Source organism: Trichoplusia ni, chromosome 2 (genome assembly GCF_003590095.1).
Source record: "Trichoplusia ni isolate ovarian cell line Hi5 chromosome 2, tn1, whole genome shotgun sequence".
Classification (NCBI taxonomy): Eukaryota; Metazoa; Arthropoda; class Insecta; order Lepidoptera; family Noctuidae; genus Trichoplusia; species Trichoplusia ni.
This window is the reverse complement of record NC_039479.1, coordinates 14,477,795-14,498,660: the sequence shown is the minus strand read 5'-3', so window position 1 is coordinate 14,498,660 and position 20,866 is coordinate 14,477,795. Positions and strand designations below refer to the sequence as shown.

Genomic DNA, 20,866 nt, shown 5'->3' with positions numbered 1-20,866 from the left:
TAATTCGATGCATTTATCGATTTGCAAGGCATACCGAAGCATTTAAAACTAAAGAAAAAAGTTAAAATGTCAGGAAAAACTGTTTTAAGTGTATCATGCTTAACTTTGATGCTTGTTGATAGCTGAGATGTGAACGGCTACGTGCCCGTTACTTCTTAGAATGGCTATTTTCGGAGACAATTTACTATGCCACTATTCAATTTACTTGTTTTGCAGATTAAAAAACGACTGCACTATCTTTCCATATTTCCATTACAAGGTATAAAGGCTTAGCAAGGTAAAATTATTTATCACCAATATACACCAAAAAATTTTAAGACCAAACCAAAAACTGAGTTAGTAGATAACAAATCAAAATATTTAAACAAGATTGTGAAACGAAGCTTCTTAACTTTGACATTCAAATAAACTTGGAGATTTTCACTAACGTTACTTACCCTCAGATATTAGTCGTTCACGTATCTCCCAGGCGAAGATTGTGGGGTTCTCTCGTTTGTACTGCTCTATCTTGGAGACCACCGCTGGTGTTGCCACCTTCGGCTTGCTACCGCCGATCAAACCAGGCGGCCGAAGCGTACCTAAACCAAGGAAAACTTTAATTAATACAAAAAATATGAATTGAGTATCTTAATACTGAACAGAATTTCGAGATTCTTGGGTTGTATGTTGGTCTACTTTAAGCAAATTCAAAAAAATAATTTTTCATTTTTTTTATTTAATAAAGAAATTGAAACGAAGGTGCTTGCCAAAAGGCATTCTGAAATAAAAATTTAGTAAGTTAATAAAAAGCCGGCAGCACGTACATATTGTAATGGCTTTCAAAAATGTTAGATGGTAGGTACCACTTAGCCGGCTTGCCGTTATTTTTCAATATTAAATATTTTGGAAGATAAAAACATTTAAACCAACTGTCACCTGCCTGATAAAGGAAATAAAAGAAATCCGAAATCAAATTAGAGGCTCAAATAAAAATACCAGTAATAGCGACACGATACCGATTGATGCAATTTCATTGAGTGCTAAACGTGAGTATACGCAGGTTACTTGTCGCGAATCACTTCTTGCAATGCAATCCTTAGTTTTACTTTTTAAGCCTTATCCGAAGCGCAATAAACTTCAAAATAAACCTAAAAACTGCACGACAACATTTGTATCTTTGCTTTTAAAGGGACAGTGGACGTGCGTCCCTACAAAAAATTGATAATCGAGCACGGCGGTAAGAATAACAATGAAAGCTTTAAATTAGTATTAATAATTACAGAATCATTGACATCGGCTAAATGAAGCTTGCATGTGACGAGACGTGAATCTTTAATGATTATTTATCTCTACTCAGTTTTTGTGGCGATTAAACACGTGGGATTCACATAATGATGCTTTAAAGTACAAGTAGGGACGCCAGGGATCACTCTGAAATAAGGAATAATTTGAATCATGAAGTGATTCATAAATAATTGAACAATAATAATTAAGTGTAGCAAGAAATAAATTTAGTCTAGCACATTTATAAGTTGAAAGCTTTATAAAGCTGGAACATTCTGCTCTACCTTCAACTTATGGAGTGGCTTATGATTAGAGGGCTCTGGTAAAAACTAACGTATTCTTTGGTTCCTAAGTCAGTTAGATAATGGATGAGTGCGTGCATCAGGACAATTACGTAAAAACGGCGCAGCGGCATTCCGGCGGGCAGCGCGCGGACGCGCGGACCGCTCGCTTTTTACGCGCACACCGCTCCTCCATACCGATAACACGCTGAATTATTCAACACATTATTTATATTCACATTTTTGTCAACGCCATTCAAGATGAATTCATAAGTCTCTTTATGTCTTGATAAGACTAAAGCTTACCGACCAAAATGGCGCAGCTCGACAAAAACTCAATTTCGAGTTAACATGAGGTCCGCGACACATCGCCTTAATAGGCGAAACCCATTTTAATATGCGACCACGTTATGAATTTATGTAGAAAACTGTGTGTTTTATATATGGTAAGTATTGGCCATAGAAAGCAGCTAAGTATAGGTAATTAACTAAGTGTGGCGTGATACTGAACTGTAAAAAGCGAACGCTACGTTTAGTGTAATTATTTCAATATAGATTTAGAACATTGCGATAATATTCATAAGTTTATGAAAACGCTAATAATATACGAGTAGGAATGCGAAGTATAAGTAGATCCAAGAGTTTATACATCACATTAAATTAAAGGTGCTCTCATAAACACTAAATTATTATTATGAAGACTTAATCTTTATTCTACCCAATGCGAATATTTAATTAAATACTTCAAAATAAGTTGAACCATCCTTAAGGGTGTTAATCGTAAAATCAGAAGCAATAATCTTAAGATGATAATCCTGGTATTTGTCGGTTGACGGGAATTTTCAGGAAACCCTTAGTCATTTTATTACTTGAAGCTGTATTTAGTAGATCCTTGTTATTTTATATTTTAAAAGGTCATTGGATTTATTATACAGTAGATACCTACATTGCTGATGCACATGGGAACTCATTTCAATCCGTGTTTAATTATAATCCCTCCGTAATTCTTTTGGCATGGTTAATAAGTGGAATTGGTTACCAAATTACCGAATTGTTGCAAAAACTGAACGGTGGTATTAGACAATTACCAACATTAAAGTTTTTAGTATCTAGAAGTTAATTGAAAAATAATAATACAGGAAAAACTGGTTCATAATAAAAAGCAAATGTTAGATAATTGTGCGTATTCGCCGATGGCAGGCGAGGCGACACCGGAACGCCAAACATTTACGCAGTACGTGCATGAAATCCGAGTTCGCCTTTCACTACAGTTTTGCCGTAACTATTGAAAACCCATATTGCCGCCGTGGCCGGCTCGGAACGCCAATAACCGTTCTCCTCTTGATTGATAGCTAAATTGCGGGAGGCCGGCACACTGATCATTTTGCGATAATTAAATCGGCAAGAAACGTAATCGCATGACCGGGGCCAATTACTCGGCGTTACCTAGGCAGAGGCGGATCGTGTGAGGCGGTGTGAGGCACTGAAACTCTTGCTAAATGTGTATTATTTGCGCGAAACTCAAGCGCGCTCCCGGCGCGTACAGCCCGCCGCGCGCGGTGCAAGTACCTAGGAACTTGTACTCGCGCTCGTAGCAGTAATACCATTCCCTTCTAGATAACATAATTACATAAATGTTGTACTTTTTAATAGCGGTTTCAAAAAAAGAACATTATTAAAATAAATAGAAATAAATTAGTATCAGTATAATAAAGTATTACTGTTGCAAAATGCATCGACAATTAATATTTATGAATTGTATGTGTACCTAGGCGCCTGACACTTAAAATGAACAAGCGCTAACTAATAAGCCAGTATAGACGTTATTACAAATTAAATAAAACAATAAATTACTTTAACCATCTTTCAACCGCTTCGTAAATACCAAAACAGGCATTCGTTATGATAATGAGCGTCATAGCTATGATCGGCACGAATCAATTGAAAGTTTAACACTGCACCATAAAGGCGAGAGAAACTACAGTCACAATGCACGAACAAGGTGTCGAATAATCCCTTCAAGTTTTTGTTGTTTTCCTTTTAAAAGGACTCATGTTGCAAAACAAAGATGAGCAATTAATCATCAGCGGTACGCTTAAGGAAGTGAGAGCCACAAAGGGACAATGCACACTCAAAGCGTCTGTTAATAAATTTCCACACAGGAGTCGTTTATGGACGCTTTAAGTCATTACACGGTACGTCTACAAAGATCTTTTTAAACGACACAGAAAAGGTCTGAATTCAGTTAATTAAATTTGTATTAAAAGTATTCAGAAGTGGTTCTTTATATTGGCTGGCGCTTAAGTTAACCGCGGCTCAGTAGTGCACTGTCATCCAGTTAATAGATCAAAATCTTCGGTGGAGTGGGTCTGGATGGCCTGATTTATTGAACATAATGCAACGCGTGTTAACGACGCCTTGATTCGGTGATTGATCGACTTTTTTGTATAAAACTTAAATCAGTTCGCGCTTGTTCCCTCGGTAGCAATTAGATGATAATTTTTGAACAAAATAAGTCAGAACTTGTACTTTTGAAATGACTAAGTGGTATTTTCAAGCTGTGGTTTCAAGCAACAGTTAATATCTCAAATTCTAGTAATAGTAATTTGGTCTTTTCTTGTTGAGAAAAACTATTTCCAACACAAACATAAAATTAGCATTTCGAATAGGAAGACGTCTTCATTCGAATATCTAAGTTAACCAACCACTTAACCTTGCTTACCGCAGCTGACACTTATTACCGTATAACATACGTACGAGTTAACAAGAAACATGAAAAGACTCAATAATGTCACTTACACCATGATTATCCGAAGCTAAATCATAGATTCATATGACAATCCACGAAAATAGCATTCTATTGACAAAGAAATATTCATTAAAAATTCAAATTGTCCAAGGGAATTGGAGCGGAAAAAGAAAAAGCTTGGTATCTGAAGCAAGAATGTCAAGTGGGATAATTCAATTTTGATTATAGGACCAAAGCCTAAATACGGCTTCATTACGGGCCGCGGCGATCCGCAGACAATCATCTTGAGTAGGTATCATTAGCTAGAGCTACCAAACAAATTTACCTACGACGACATAAAATGACCGGATTATTATGAAATTACTCACTCTATGATTTTTGTGGTTTTTTGACTTCCTAAATTATCTGTAACAAAGCTCGCTTAATAACTCTACTTTAAACAATTATAGAAAAATCAAATAAATCCGTACTAATACAACAAACATTAACGTAAGAACCAAGTTATCACAGTAATGAGGCATTAGACGATTCACACATAATTCAAGCCCGCAATTTGTGGCATCGCATATGCTCAAGTTAATCTGTAAGAGGCAGCAAACTAGACAGTGTATGGGCAATTTATTCGTCACTCCGCTCGCATCGCAACCAACAATTTAATACTCAAACTCGGCCATGAAACGTTATTTATGCGTGCCCATTTCCATGCCGTCAGCTTAGAAATTGTTTAGGCTAGATAATAAGTTTTAAGCTAAGGCTATGTACCTATGTTAAATACTTAAGTGGTTGGACATGACGGCCCTGGGCGGGTTGTAGCCGGGCTTCCGTGGGAACCCGACACGTGACGTTATGAAATCACCAGCGGCGAAAATTGATTGACACTACACTTCTCTGTTCTCATAATATACACTTGCCTCAATACCGTTTCTACGTTTATGGTATTCTTGCGCATTCGACTATTGTTAGGTGGAGAATAGTCTTAACGACCTGGAAGTGAGTAATGTACCCTGAGTAGAACTAACGTGGAAAAATCTAAAGACTTATTTATCTAAATAATATTCGTATTAAAAATCAATGAAGCCACGAGATACATAATTTTAAATTCAGTACAAGAACAAAAACTGTTCTTGTTTTCTCCATTTCTTTAATATGCAACAAATTAAATAGTTTTACTCCAAGTATATTAAATTGCCGTATAAAATGTATTCTCACACAATTGATTCGCAGAACACGACAATATCTAGCGTAACATCTAACTGCTGAATCATTGTAAAAAAATACTATAATAACACCTATCCAACCCGGCAGAAAAACGCTTGAAGGAAAATAAAAATTAAATAAATTACAAAAACCTGCACTTTTGGTAAGAAATATGAATGTTCAAACGGCGTAAAATAATACAGTGCGCGTTGTAAACGGTCGAGTGCTTTTGAAATCGCCCGTTCACGAGTCCTGAGCAAACACAAAGTGTCTCACGTGTCCTAATTACACACTGCTCACAAAACTAATTCAGCAAATTAACTTGGTTGTAGTAAGCCAAGTGTCTGCAATGTCATAGTCAACTCACGCTTCGGTTGAACTCACCTTGCTATTATAACACAACAATTACCTCTATACACATTGTTTACTTTAATCAACGAACGCAATAATTGCTATGAGCAGTTGACAAACTCCCGGACATTCATACTGTTTCCTGTTGTATTTTTATTCTTACGAAATTGTCGAAGATGATTGTGGTTCGCACACAATAAGTTTTGCGCGATCGGCCACGGTTATTATGAGAACGAGATTGTATTAAAAGGCAGCTGTGATAATTGTAAAGGAAACAGTCAAATCAAGGGTTGTCGATATGAAAAATCGTCGATGATACGATAGTTCTCACATCGGGTATCGAGATCTCGGGAGCGCATGCTCGCGGCGAGGCGGCGGAGGCGCGGCGGCAGCGCGAGCGCATTCATCCGCACCCCGGTGGCTTATAATTAACACGCTGCAAGTTTTATGAATCGATTAGGATCTAAGCTTTCGTCAATAGCAGCTTTCGTCGCTACAGACTCGGCCGATTTCTTATATTTATACATGATTAATTGGGATTGAGATTTTTGCTATACCGTGTTATTAGATGCGAGTTAAACTCGGACCGCGGTCGCGTCTCTTTCGATAATTGCTGACTTGTCTTTTGATGATGCGATATCATTCATAAAACATATCACATAAATCCATTGCTTTAATTACATGTAATAACTTTACAAATACGTTTGGTATGGTAAACTAAACTTACTTAATAAATGTATTTATTAATGATATCATTTTTCAAATATCAATCGTAGTCATAGCCTACTGAATTATAATATGGTAAGGTTTATAATTATTTTCAGTAGCTCATACACATCATGTAAAACAGAATAAAAACCAACTACGAACGCGACACATTTTGGGTCACAGTCATACGTAATAATAATTATTCTATGCGGGCGAGTAAAGTAATTATCGCAAATAACTTAGTCGCAGGCAATAAGGCTCGGGGCAATTCTGTACATAAATAACGTACGAATAAATCAATACAACGCCGAAGACCAACCGACTACCAACTCTATAAATAATACATACAAACCTACTCTAATTATGGTGGAACAGGTACCCAGTAGGCATAAGTTCGCTTTATCAATTATCTTTCTTCGAGCATTTCTACTAACACAATAAAAAAATCATGAATTCAGCAGTATTACAAGCCCTTAAGGTTCATTTTCGTAAAATGATTGACAAAGACAATAATGAGTGCCCTCAAACTGTATGTCAGGACTGTTCAGGCTGTTCGGCCAACTAAACCGATATGAACGTGTAATTTACATTTGGAAGTTTTGATACGGAATTAGGAATCGATACATTTCTACATAAATGGTTGAAAGCAATTATCGTTGAACATAACTTCAATAATGTTCCTAGTTTATTGGTTTAAAAGGTGAATGGATACTTTTTAGTAGGATTGAGTTTACAGAGATGACATGTGTTGAAGACGCAGAGTAAAGTATTATACTTATACAAAATCGCGGAATCTGTCATTCGTTTATCATCATCCGTCTTCGTCCACCGCTGAATACAGGCCTCTCATTTGTTTTGTCGTTCGATTTAAGCTATTAAACCTGATATATCGTCAGTATTTGACTACAGAATTAACTGAAGTACGGTATTTTTTGTATATTATCCAATGCACACGTTGGAAACGTTAATTGATATCGATACTATAAGGCCATTGCTCTTTTCATATCTAAAGTTACATTATCGTACAAAGATATTTAACTACGACGGTCAATAATAAAAAGCACATTTTCCCTTCAATTTTCATATAAATTACACGACCATTCCGCAACACCAGTTGTCTTTTATTGAAACTACAAAATGCTTGATGTAATAACAAAGACAGTGCGACATAATTCTCTGTTTTACTTGTGATGGTGACACCCACTTATTGACCTGTTTGTGACCACCTTGTACCACAGAAAGTGTCGCATGTTGCAGCCATCAAATATTCATAATGCACGTCGTTATAAAGACCTATCGAGAAGGTAATGGTCTCGTTTACTTTGATGTAAATTGCTTTATTTTCTCGTTAACTACCTCTATTTACTAATTTAAAACCCCTTGTAATGACAGGTTGCTTTGCAAGCACTAGGTGTATCCAGCTTAATAAGTTCCTTCAATATTATTCAGTTTGTATCGATCGTAAATGTCTGAAAACATAAATTATTGGAACTGGAAATAAACGAGTAATCTTAAAAAAGATAATCTAGCTAGTAAAAACATTGTAAAATTGACGCAAACATGTTGAGATTATCTTTCCGAAACTCAATTACGCACTTGCTTAAATATTCAAAGAAGCAATTGAAATGTCCGCTTTTATAAAAAGACGTTAGTATGATATTCCAATTTAATTCGTTTTTCAATAATGCCATCTTATAATCTATATTGTTTTATTTTTATGATCGTACTTTAACTGAATTGCATACTAACCCATACTGTTATCAGAGCTGGAACCTTATAGATTCTTAGAGATAGACTTTTTATTTTATGTTAGTCTTCATATTAAACAAATATAAAACCGCAAGCCTTCAAAATATTTAATTATTATTTTAAAGGATGTCGCCAAATTGATGTTTATGATAACTGAACATGTTTTGTCGTAAAAATCCGTTAGAAAAACAAAATAAACTGTGGTCGAAAGGCAATAAACGCCAAATATAGCTTTAACCGCCTACACTCATAATGAAAACATTAAAGCCCAAACTGAATGAAGTCATTACTAAACAGCACATCCTCTCAATACAATATTTAGAGGAGGTTATATTTTATTCATTATTATTACACACAAAACAAAAAAAAACTATTAATTTACTCATAAGAACTCATTTTCTTACCAGCTCATTCTGATCTAGTTTCTAGGAATACTGTTGAGGGGAATTTTATATTCATAACCTTTTTAGGGCGTATTTGCATAATAACCCTTTTGCAATGACTGTTAACTCCGCAAAAGTTTACAATAATGGTGGACATGCTCATACATATTTCCATCGACGTAAATATCATCATCAACTTATAAATAAACCTTAAAAGCTTACCAAGCAACTTGGTTACAGCACCTTGCTGTGAGAGCACGTGGTGAGCGATGTCGTAGTGGCGGAGCCCGAAGCGGGACAGCTCCAGTAGCCTCTGCTGCGACAGGAGTGAGGACAGGGGGTGCGAGGCGGCGCCCGGGTACAGCGGGGTGCCGGAACCGCCGCCCGCGCCGCCGCCCGACGACGACGGTGATACAGGTACTGGAAACAAAACGGACCTGTGTTAGTAGATACTGAGTAGACGGCCTAGAAGCAAAGCTGGGGTAGGAATCCAAAGTACGTGGAAGGAAAATGCCGCTCTTAGCCGTGGATGTCTGATCATGGCTGTCATGAATGCAAAACTAGATTGATTTTATTTAGGTGGTAGGTCAAGTGTCAGTCAAATGGTAACCTTTGTGTGTACAATAAGGGTGACGGATTTATTTGTTACCCATCAAAGTTATAACTGTAGTAATAGCTATTAACCTCAAAATTTTATACTTGAGTATTTGTTGTTATTGCAGCAATAGAAATACATCATCTATGAGAATTCCAATTGACTAGCTATCAAAGCTCTAATGAATTCAGCCTGGCGACAGATGGACAGAGCGATGCCTCAGTATCAGGGTTCCACTTTAAAGACTTTTGGTACAGAACACTGAAAAAATCGATTGGAATAGCTAACTACATCTAATAAAATATAACATTACATTAAAAATAAAAGACGAACACTAAGGAATTTTACCCATGTGTCGCGGGTTACTTCTATAACATTCAAGTTTGTTTTAATTCATCCAATTCACATGCACACAGATACCTAGACTCAGGACAAGCACTCGCGGATCACCTAACGTTTGTCCTACGCGTGGATCAAACCCGCGGTTCGTCACGCATAACAACGTTTATTCACAAGCAATATTCACATGCGTGGGCTATTTAAAAATGTGTCAAAAATAAAACTTTCGTAACAGAAGATCCCAGTGCTGGCTATTACTCGGCAATTATGTTGCACCTTTCATTCAAGCTCAACTTTAAAAAATCTAGACCAACTATAACTTTCATTTAAGACTACTAGGTCTAGAAACTTAACTTCACTTAAACGCAAAAACCTAATAATATTTACGGATATAAGTCTAAGTATCGGGTTTAATTAATCTACATCAGTACTAAAAATTGATGAACACACCTTGACTAGTTTTGCATAAATATTTGTTAAATTGCGGTGTGACAGTTAACTAGCCCTGCACTATTTACCAGCACCTACACGATAACAGTATTATAAGCCCAGTTTACGACTCACACTAAATGATAAGCTTCTCCGTAGAAGTGTGAAACGGTGATGGTATTACTCGCATTAATTTATTCATATTCCTATAAACCGCACTTTTATCGACGCACTGTAGCTTAAGAATAAATAAAAAAATGTAGTCCTATTATTATTATAAGCATTATGTTTATTACCAACTCTATATTGGTATTTCTTAAAGTTAAAAAGGAGCGTAATTAAGTCATCAAAACAAATAACACGTCATTTGTCGGACTTTATGGTTCTTGCTCGATACACTTTCATTTTTTTACGCATGATAGTTCGTAATGGTTGCGCCCCTGGCGAAACACTCGGCCCTGATTCCACGTAGACCGACGATTTCGTGCTTACTCATTACCCACTTCCCTGTGTCATTACACTTGCCTGTCAAAGGCTCACCAACTATTTTATTACAAGCTACCTCGTACTAACCATAGAGCCTGTGTGAAATGTCATGGAGCAGTTCACGACACGTAATCAAAGAGCCCAGATAACAAACCTCCGACCATAAACCCTTCCTCACGTCTGATATCAAATGGTGTAAATCTAGCAATAAAATAAATAACTTTTTAATAAGATTAAGAAATACAATTTTTAAAATCAGACAGTATGGTGTAAAAATAAAATTTTATAGGCAGACAAACTGGATCCGTCGATGGCATAAATACAAAATTAAAATGTCTCTCAAGCATTAAAGTTTCGATCTCTCAACACGTATACATACATATATTTATCCACGCAATTTGTCGTTAACATCGACCAGATATGCTAAAGGCCGATCGTAACAATGCTTTCTTATGAACACATCGTAACACATTCAATTATAAATTAAGCTATTAACTTAATATACCATAATTTGTTTATCAGGTTAAGCATCGAAATTAATGCAAGTGGCATAACTTGTCCATAACTTAACACTTTTTATTAGCGAGTCAATAAGGCGATTTCGTCAACGAAAGCATTATCGGGTTTTAGTAGAGAGAACAAGGGAAAATGACCCTTGTTAGGGACAAGTAAGAATTAGTTTAAATAGTAGGGCCATTCCGATGGAACGCTCGGGACTTGACTACGACGTATAATTTCTCGTGTAATCGCTTTAATAATGGGAGAAAAAAAGTGATATTATCTGCCCACGGTCAATAAATTAACACCGTTTAGAGCAAAAATGTAGATTCTTAGTGTCGCTACTATTATAAATAAATTGGAGTCAAACGAGTAGAGGTTTTAAAGGAGATCGTGTTTTTATTAGGGTGCGTGAGCAGTGAGGCCTTATTAAAATATTTCGAGTGGAAACTGGAAGGACCACTTAGTGGTGCGCGGGAGTTTCACGCCTGAACTGATACAACATTAAATCGACAAGATAGCTTATTTGTGCTGAGCTGAGGATTAGTGGCAATAAATCACTGATTAGAATGTATTGACTGGCGTTGACTCCGGCGCATGGTCGCCGCTATTATTTATTGCCGACAGTTTTTTAGGCTTTTACGAGCTCATTTTATCTATTTGTTAATGTTTAACGATCTCAAGCAGAAAGTTTGTTTATTTAATTAGCTCTAGTGTTAATGCAAATTGTGATTCTGCTTATCCGTTTAGATATGCGTGGTTAAACCTAGGTCCAATTACTTATGGAAATGCGACGGCTGGGTGTCATCACCATCACTGATGAGTGCTTTAAGTAAGACCTAGACAATTATAAAGTCTAAGTGATTCTACCGTTGACTGTTGGGATCATAGTAGATCAAATTGTTAATTAACGAACATACAGTAATGAGGTGCTATCTATACATTCGTATGAGAAATACGATACTCATGAATACACAGAATGGTGACACTTTTTGTGACATTAGTTTAATTTGTATAAACAAACAAGTAAGTTCGGTCGCTACACCTGCGCAGGCGTCGTCGTATAAACATGCAAAACGATGCGAAGGGGAACGCGCGAAGAGAGCCGACTTCGTCCGAATGTAAAACAGCTTTGTGCAAAAAATATTGTTCTACCCGTGCGTCTCACTATTAATGTCATCACGCGGCGGAAAATTACCACCTTTCGTGTAAATTTCAATATAAGATCGAAAGTGTACTCAATATTACCCCTTTATGATTGCGAAGAATTACATGCAACAACAATTCTTTTGGAATTGTTTAAAGATTCGCATGAATTATGGATATGAGTTGGGTTAAAGACCGTTGTTATACGCTTCGGTATTAAAATTGCGATTTCAGTGATTCGAGTTAAATTGTCTGTGAAATGATCTCGAAAATAAAAAATACGGTAAATATCACGGATATGAAGTGTGATAATAATAATTGCACTCGAATGAAAGCAATCAAAATAAATGCATTACTGTTTATTTTCTGATTGTTTTTTCCATTTCGGTATGTCGAATCAATAAAGTCGTACTGTTTATTATATTTAAAGTTTTATTGAGATACCTGTTGAATCAGTTCTCATAGAAACGAGTTTAGTTTTGTTTTTATAAAGCTTTTAGTTGGAATTGAATTGTTTCATAGGCCTTGTGGGTTGTTACCGTCGAGTCGAACAATTTAAAATATAATGCTGATCCACAAAACCTATATAAATCGCGTAATGGCAGTTTGCTAGAACATTTTTCTATGTCTTAAACCACTCTATTAAACTGACATTAATTAAAAAAGGAATTCTAAAAATATCGATAAGAAATTCAAGATGTTCAATTTAAATATATTAACTGGACATTTTGTACCACAAAGGATTGTAAAAGGTTACACTGCAGGACGTACAATAAAAGTAAACATTTTAACGCAAACAACGTAAACCAACTTTCTTACGCAGTTGTATGGGGAACCGATGGCAATATTGTAAGAATTGTATCATTTAGTGAGACACGGCAGTACGCAGGTAACCTGCGGCTACACAGCGACCCTTAGTCTGTCCAACTTGAATTGAAACTTTTGAAATAAAATGCAACTTGGTCTTATTAGAATAGAAGATAAAGACTTATTAGTGATTGTGATAGTAAAAATCTATTGAGACTATTGTATTTTTCAGATGCCCTGAGAAAGTATTCTTTTCTACCTGCTTTGTCATAAATGATTTATGATCAAAGCATTTATAATATTACATGTCTTGTTTTTTAAATCATACTCAGGCAGAGGTGGCGCGATGGTGGAGATTCGTTCTTACCAAACTAGTTAACTGGTCATTAGAGAGACAAGTGAAGGAAGAGTGAGGTGAAGCCTTGAAGGCAAGTTATTCATATAAGTATGATCATATCACAGTTTTTTTTTATATTATTATCACACTTAACGCATTTCTTTCCGGTCCTCCTTAACCAGTTTACTTATTGAATGCTATAAGTATGTAAACGAATAAACATTGGCCTACATTCAAATTAATTTACCCAAAAATATATTTATGTTGTATTTTAATATAATTTTCTTGTTAATGCGTGGTTGCACACCTTACACCTTGAGGAATGCATTTTTTTCATGCATCAAATTTGATAAAGCTGTAAAGCTAGCATAAGGTTTTTTAATGCGTCTATTCAGCAATAATTTCATAACGTATTCATGTAAATAGAGGTAGCTTCAGTAAGCACCTAGTAAAGTTACAATCTGTTTGAAACCGAGCCAAGAAAACCATAATACATGAATATAACTCTTTTTAGCAGCTTAAATAAATGAAGTATAAAATAACTCTATATATATAACTACATAAACTACGTAACTTCTGTACTAATAATTTAAAATAATATCATTCACATATTTTTCTGACACTATGATAAATTTCTTGAGGTAATCTTTTTTCCTTACTTGATGCTCAGTAAAATGAATTAAATTCAGATAGCATTGTTCAAAAGGGTTCTAATTAAACACAATGGACCTGGCAATGTAGGTTCTTATTATTAAAACTTACAACCTCTTAAAAATATGAGCCAAAAAAAATGTTTAAAATATAAAAAATGCGTTAACGAAAAATTGCTCTACATTACACACAAGCTTTTAAGGTATTGTTTTTGCAAATAAATGTTGTTGGATGGTATGCTTGACAGAGGTAACGTGGCTATCCTGTGTTTCGACTTCGTTGCATATTCAATGCGCTCGATTCGCGAAGATTTAATAGTCGGTTCAGACGGCATCCGCAGCGGAAGTAAGCTTTAATATAAATGAACGCTTTGCATTTACTTTAGGATTGTGGTTTGTGCATTTACATGTGTCATAGCTTATCTTTCTGTCTGAAGGTCTCAAATTTGTTTATTTAGACTATCCTGATTTTACTAAGAGTGTAAACTTATGGTGCGACTGTTTCCAAATTAAATTAAAGAGCAAAGTGCAACGAGCCTGTATGAAAAAACGAGATATGATCTTGACTTTATTGTTATAAAATTTTTATACCAAACACATCTCATCACGATAGGCCGCTACAAAAATACTGAACTGCTGTAATTTTAGTGGTTAATATGCATATTAATGAGTTTTTGCGCGTCTATCACGATTTTTCTTATAACGAGAAATTCTGAAAATTATCGAGGATTGAAAAAGAGAAATATACAAATCCCGAAGCGAGATGCAGGCAAAAGTAGTTTCAGAAAAAGAATTGTTAAAGCATTCTAAAATGACGAAAAGGTCCCAAAGAGTGAGGTCTATTTTCTCATGGGCGGGAAAGTCTTCGAAGCTCAATCGAAAAAAGAAAATAAAGTTTATTCAATTGATTAAATGATACCAATACAGCACAAACAACTGTTATACTGAAAAACGCCGCTCAATTTTATTTTGGTCTCTACAACACGGCCTGTTCCTAACTAGGTGTTCTTTCTTAAACATTTCTTCGCCTATTTAGATAAAAGGTTTTTTGTAAACATAAAATAAAATTCTGACTTAGAACTAGCTACGTGACAGACCACATTAAATTACGGCTTTTTTAATTCATTAACAGTTCGACTATCGTAAAAGTTTTTACTAAACTTTTTTCTGATAATTAAAAATCTAGCGGATGTACAAATTTAAAATGATTTTTTCATGTGTTAGATTGATTAATTTTATTTAATAGACCGTATCTCTCATTAGAGATGGAAAATGCAGAAAAAATCTTTGTTGTAGTTTATCTAATTATTTCTCAAAATGTCGCGAATAAAACAACTTACGGTATTATAGAATAGCAGATAATCCGTTGTAAACTAAATAACAATATTTATTTGCTTATTATATTTCATTGTACGGTTATTCTATTTGTTAAAACGTTATGGACAATTTACAACAAAAGATACTGACAAGTTGACGAATTCAACAGCGCTAAGGTTATAACAAAATAATATCTGTTTTATTTAAATATAAAACTTATTATGCAAAAACTTAGTGGACTCTAGTCGTAGGCAGTATTTCTGTATGTCTGAAGCGGCACTTTCAATGGCGAGCGGCGGCGAGGCGTGCGCGCAGTTGTGTCACCATCGCGGCATCGGGCTCCCAGTGCATGGCAGCGCTGCGCATGCGCGAGGCCTGGCCGCGGAGGCATGGCCCCAGCGCTTGCGTCACACAGCACCCGGTCAGTGTGAACAAGTGCCCCACAGCTTATTCATGAACCCTTGTGGGTATAAATGTTTTAACCGACTTAATGCCTCGTTAATACATTGTCGCTATTGTCTACTAATTAAGGAGCATCGTCTCAGTTTACTAACCCACCTGATTATTATGCGTGATCACCATTTAAATGTTAATTAGATTTATTAAAGCACCTGATCAAACGCGTCTCGATATAAACGTTGACGCGAAAAAACATTCTCCGCGATGTATTGTACTCAATGAGAATTTATTCGACATTTATGAGTCAGATAATTGACGTGAAAATATTTTATATTTTCATCAACACACATAGGTGGATTAACGACTTGCCAATTGAATCATCCATCATTGAGGTTATTTTACCCATTTACATTTTGTCAACATTACTAAAGGTGAAGTATCTAATTAGATACGAATCAAATAAACTTAAGCAACTATTCTTGACAGTGATGAGCACTTAAGTTGGTATTCTATCTAATTACGTATGTCTAAATTACATGCACATATCACCACTTTTTTGTTTAATTATTTTTTCTTTCTTCAACTGGGTAACCAGTTCTGTTTGTCCAATTATTTGCTATCGTCAATCAAAATGTTTCGAATGCTGTATCGCATACAAATCGGCGGGTGAATATTGAGCAACCTTCACCGGAAACGCTACTGGGCAATCTAGCGGCCGATCTATCGATTAATTAGTTCGATCGGTAGTACAATGCGGACAATGTTGTGCGATCGTCGGCACTTTTCGCTCACTCATCGCGGCAGCTGGCTAACTGATGACAAATGACATGATGTGTGCCCAACTACAGTTCGGACTCGCGGTGGATGACGTGAAAAATACCTCGGCCTTACCACTTACTAAAGCTAATTACATTATTATGTTATAATGATATCATACGGCGTTTAATGTGTGTATTGCCCAATTACTTCACACGCGGCACTGCAAAAGCAAATTTTTTTACTGCTTTATCTTATTGACCTAAAAGAGACGTACTTTTTTTAAGGTAAGCTGAAATAATCGTAAAATTTGCCACTTATTTACACTCTACATCTGAAATTAATACTCGATACCTCAAATCAGTGGTATGAACACCTGCGGACTCGCCGAAACTGTTATAAAAACGTTAATCGGCTTTACGCCTGTTAATAAACTTCTCATTTAATGGGTAGGTACTAATTAGATAAACAAATAAATTGACATCGGCTTATCATCTCGCTTTGACTGCAAAAGTCAACTAAAGCAAACGTAGTGCTTCCGCTAAATATAAAACTTAATTAAAGTGAAGTCTAATGTTTCCTTTTCTCTCAGAAAAAAAACATTTAAACGCGTCAATAATTTTATTAGTACTAGATTCTTTTATTTCGTAGCGTGCTATCAAATGTGACCATACTTTAATGGACAGAGTACATTAATTATGGTTTAAGCCATTGCAATAAATAGGTAGACAGTTTGCGCCTATTAGATAAATGTGCGCGCGACTCAAAAGCTTCAGTTAGATCAGATAAATGTAATTAAAATACTAATTTACAGGAGAATCTTATCCATATATCTTGAACTGCTGAACATAAGGCATTATATTAACTGTTAGTAGCAGTTGTAATAACTCATTAAGACGTACATAATTGCTAACTGTATAACTAAATATAACTTGTCGAGTTTTAAATGCCATAGATCAAAAGCTCTCTGACCGCGCCAGCTCTTGCTGGACAGATACAAATCACGTCACGGCTCAACTTGTTGGTATATCAACACTCATACATAAGTCTTATGTACTGGCTAGACTATAGCTTAGCAGCTGTACTTTGATATTTTGGATTTTGGACCTTATTTTCTTGAAGATTTGTTTGGACGAGAGTTAAACCTTCACATATTGCTTTATTGATGTAATCTGATCCGGTTTTTTGGATAAGTTTTGGTTTTTCTCGACATTTTCCCTGTATTTAGGAACGTGTTGTGGTCGCGACTAACAAATTAGTTTGAAGTCGTTGTCTAATATTGGCGTTAACCTCAACTTATTGACATTGTGTAGAGACCTGAATTTTCATATAAGTTTTCTTTCATTTTTAATATAACTTTTATTTTATTGCTGACAAAAATCTGTTGACCTTCAATAATACTTTAGATTCCCAATAAGCCATATTAGCTGAGCTTTATAATATGTCTTAATAATTTATAAAAAAAGTTATTAGAAACTTTAAAAAAAATTAACAATATTAAACGGTGAAGCTGTGTTTTATACTTTGTAATTTATACGTCACACAAGGTTTAGAAATGACTAAAAATTAGGTTTGAGTTTGTTTTTCTTTTGTCATTTGCTTTATATTAGCGGACAGGGTTAGAAGTTTATTTGTTGACTGTTTTTTGTTGCAATCATACGGTAATTTCTAATTTCATAACACGCTCAAACTTCTTTTTAAAAAAACAGGAGCAATGAATAAGCATTTCCCCGGAATGAGTTTCGAACTGAGTTAGTTTAGCAATTTTTAAAATAGTTATTTCTATGTTAATATTTGTCATATTTTCAGAACCAAGTTTATAAAGTACTAAAAAACATGATAGCCATTTAAAAAAATAAATAATTTTCTGATTTGATGTTTTAGCACTTAATAGATTAGTTGGTAAAAAACAAATTTTAACAATTATGAGGGACTCAAATATTCTTCTCCGTATAGGCATATATTTTCCTACACTCCATCGCGAATATTTTTAAATGCTTAAAGTTGCTACTCTGCTAAAATTTAAACATTGTATTAATAACAATAAGTATCAAAACAGAATGATAAGATGTAAAGCTTAATTAATATCTCAATTTCATAACTCGCCCTTTCTTTAAATAAACATAAATTATAAGATGATGAATATTTTTCGCCGCCGACGGGGATTCATCAAGAATAGTTTTTACTGTAGTAATTAATAGACGGATAACAGTGTTAATTCATGTTCATATTTAACGTCCATTTGTTCATTGCAAAATTACCTGTAAACTAGTCAGTCAGTCAAGTTATACAATATTTTGATAAAAATATTTTAAACTATGTCTCTATGCTTTAGAAAATTAGAAAAAAAACAGTATTTAAAACTCTACATGCGGATTTTTTTTTTTACTATGCATTAAGTATGTTTGGTTTACAAGGTAACAGTGTTTACCTTTCAAAATTGTATCAAACAAAAAATCTATTGTTACCTGTATCCAATTGGAATCCATTGAAATGTTTACATGTTAACTTTTTTATTAATTTACTGAGACAGAAGTCTTTTAAAGTCTATTAAATGTAGATTTGTCATTGTAATGTAAATAAGTGTTGTAAGTAATTCATTGGAACTAGTAAAATTAATTAAAACTAGTTTTTTTAGTCTAGTTGTGTATGTTGATACAGTATGTAATTAACGTTACAGTATGCTCTATACAATTTCTTATTTTATTCCATACTTATTGTAATAAAATTTCATTTGAATTGAACAACAATTCCAACATTTCACGGTTTATATTATGAAAAAATGTAGTACTGTACAGATTTTCATTGTACAAAATAAACAAGAAAATGTAGAGTCACTTTTAGATTAAATTGTGTAAAAACTGAATTTTTTGCAAAATCCAGTTGTTTGTGTTATGGATACATACTAACAATGATATTTTATGAAAACGAATAATCATACTCATATTAATAGATTTTTTATGTCAACTTTGTATATTGTCTTCGTTGTGCAAAAATTGTTTTCACCTGGATTATCGACACTTTAAACCACTAGTAGTTATTTGATGTAGTTGTAGACATGAAGCTTTTAATTTTTGTAAATTACTTGCAGTACGTAAATAAAAAAAATAATGTGTTGACATATTATAAAAACAAAAAAAAACTAGTTTAGAGGCCTAAAATTGTAAAATGTTAGTGAGAGCATAGGTGCTTACCATTGGGTGATATGTTGAGCGGCTGTGTGATGGCAGCGGGGGCTGGTGGCGCCGGCTCCATCTTCCAGGGGGCGCAGCACGAGACGGGGGAGAACTCGGGCGTGGGGCCACTGCCCGCCGATATCAACATGGTCGAGCCACCTTCAGATCACGAGCTTTCTGCAACGCTAGCATGCGGCACCAACCAAATAGTTCACTTCAAAAAGTCCACGTTATTCAACAGTTCAATTGGTTCTATGAACTCCGTTTGTGATAAGGTATGAAGCACCTATAGGACGAGCGACCCGGCTCGCACGCGCTCGCTTGAAGCTCAGCCAGAACACTGAAGAGCGCGCTTGTCGTGCCGGCGCGCCCACTCGCGCGCCTACTCCCATTTGCACGCCTCAGAAAAAATCTCCGCCGCCAAACAATAACAAAAAACTACCTCCACTGAGCGAACCTCCGCGCACCTCTCACTCTAACGCTTTTAATTCGATTTTCGAACGCGTCAAAATTACAACAGCGCTCGATTGCAACGCAACCTTCCGTCCCGTTCTTAGATTTTAAAATTAAAACATTATTGTACAAAAATAAAATGTCCCTTATGAACATTGCGCCAGTAACTAAATTATTTCAAAGCTGGCGTCGCGCATAAGACCTTTTTTCACGAAACATAAATGAAACTACTCCTACTCGCACTCGTTCGGTTCAGCTTAAGCATGAACCGTATGAAAGGGACAGGTGCTCTACCGCTCGGTAGAATTACGGTAGTGAGCACAGGTGATCTTTTACCATTTCTTCATATAGAAGGTGTTAATGTATACCTTTCTCTTTTCCTCTTATGTAGTTGTGCACATGCTGGTAGAGACAACATTATGGTCGCGATTAGCTTTTTAATTAAATTTTGTTTAAGTTGACAATACTTAGCATTCGTTTTATTAGTAACTATATCTAGTGAGTTTTATTCTTATTACTCTGCAACTAGAAATAGGTTGCAAATTGTAACATTTTCTTTATGAAATATATTCGTTTTGAGCAAAAAATTTAAAATAATTAATCATTTTTAAAATAAACATTTTTAAATAAATTTCCTTTATCAAGTGATCGTTGAATATAAAACGTCATCTGTGCTGGCAGTTTGTAGTATTTGTTGAAGTTTGTAATGCTCTGTAATACTAAGGCCAAGTCATAATAACCGTTGCAAAATTATGGCGCTAAGTGTAATAGCAACTTGTTTACAAATAGTACAAAGC

General features: G+C 35.2%; 1 protein-coding gene across 3 annotated transcripts in view; it reads right to left on the bottom strand.

Moving 5' to 3' along the window:
• Positions 1-20,648, bottom strand: part of LOC113508337 (paired box protein Pax-6-like) — a 33,947-nt gene extending 13,299 nt beyond the window's left edge. For 2 of the 3 annotated variants that reach the window (XM_026891308.1, XM_026891310.1), the window contains exons 1-3: positions 19,635-20,648; positions 8,904-9,101; positions 438-578 (exon numbers count right to left, since the gene is read on the bottom strand). In XM_026891308.1, coding sequence (XP_026747109.1) covers positions 438-578; positions 8,904-9,101; positions 19,635-19,764 — 469 coding nt within the window. In that variant the 5' untranslated portion in view covers positions 19,765-20,648. The remainder of the gene's footprint in view (positions 1-437; positions 579-8,903; positions 9,102-19,634) is intronic. The other variant, XM_026891309.1, reaches the window with a different exon arrangement.
• Between the last annotated feature and the right edge of the window lie 218 nt (positions 20,649-20,866).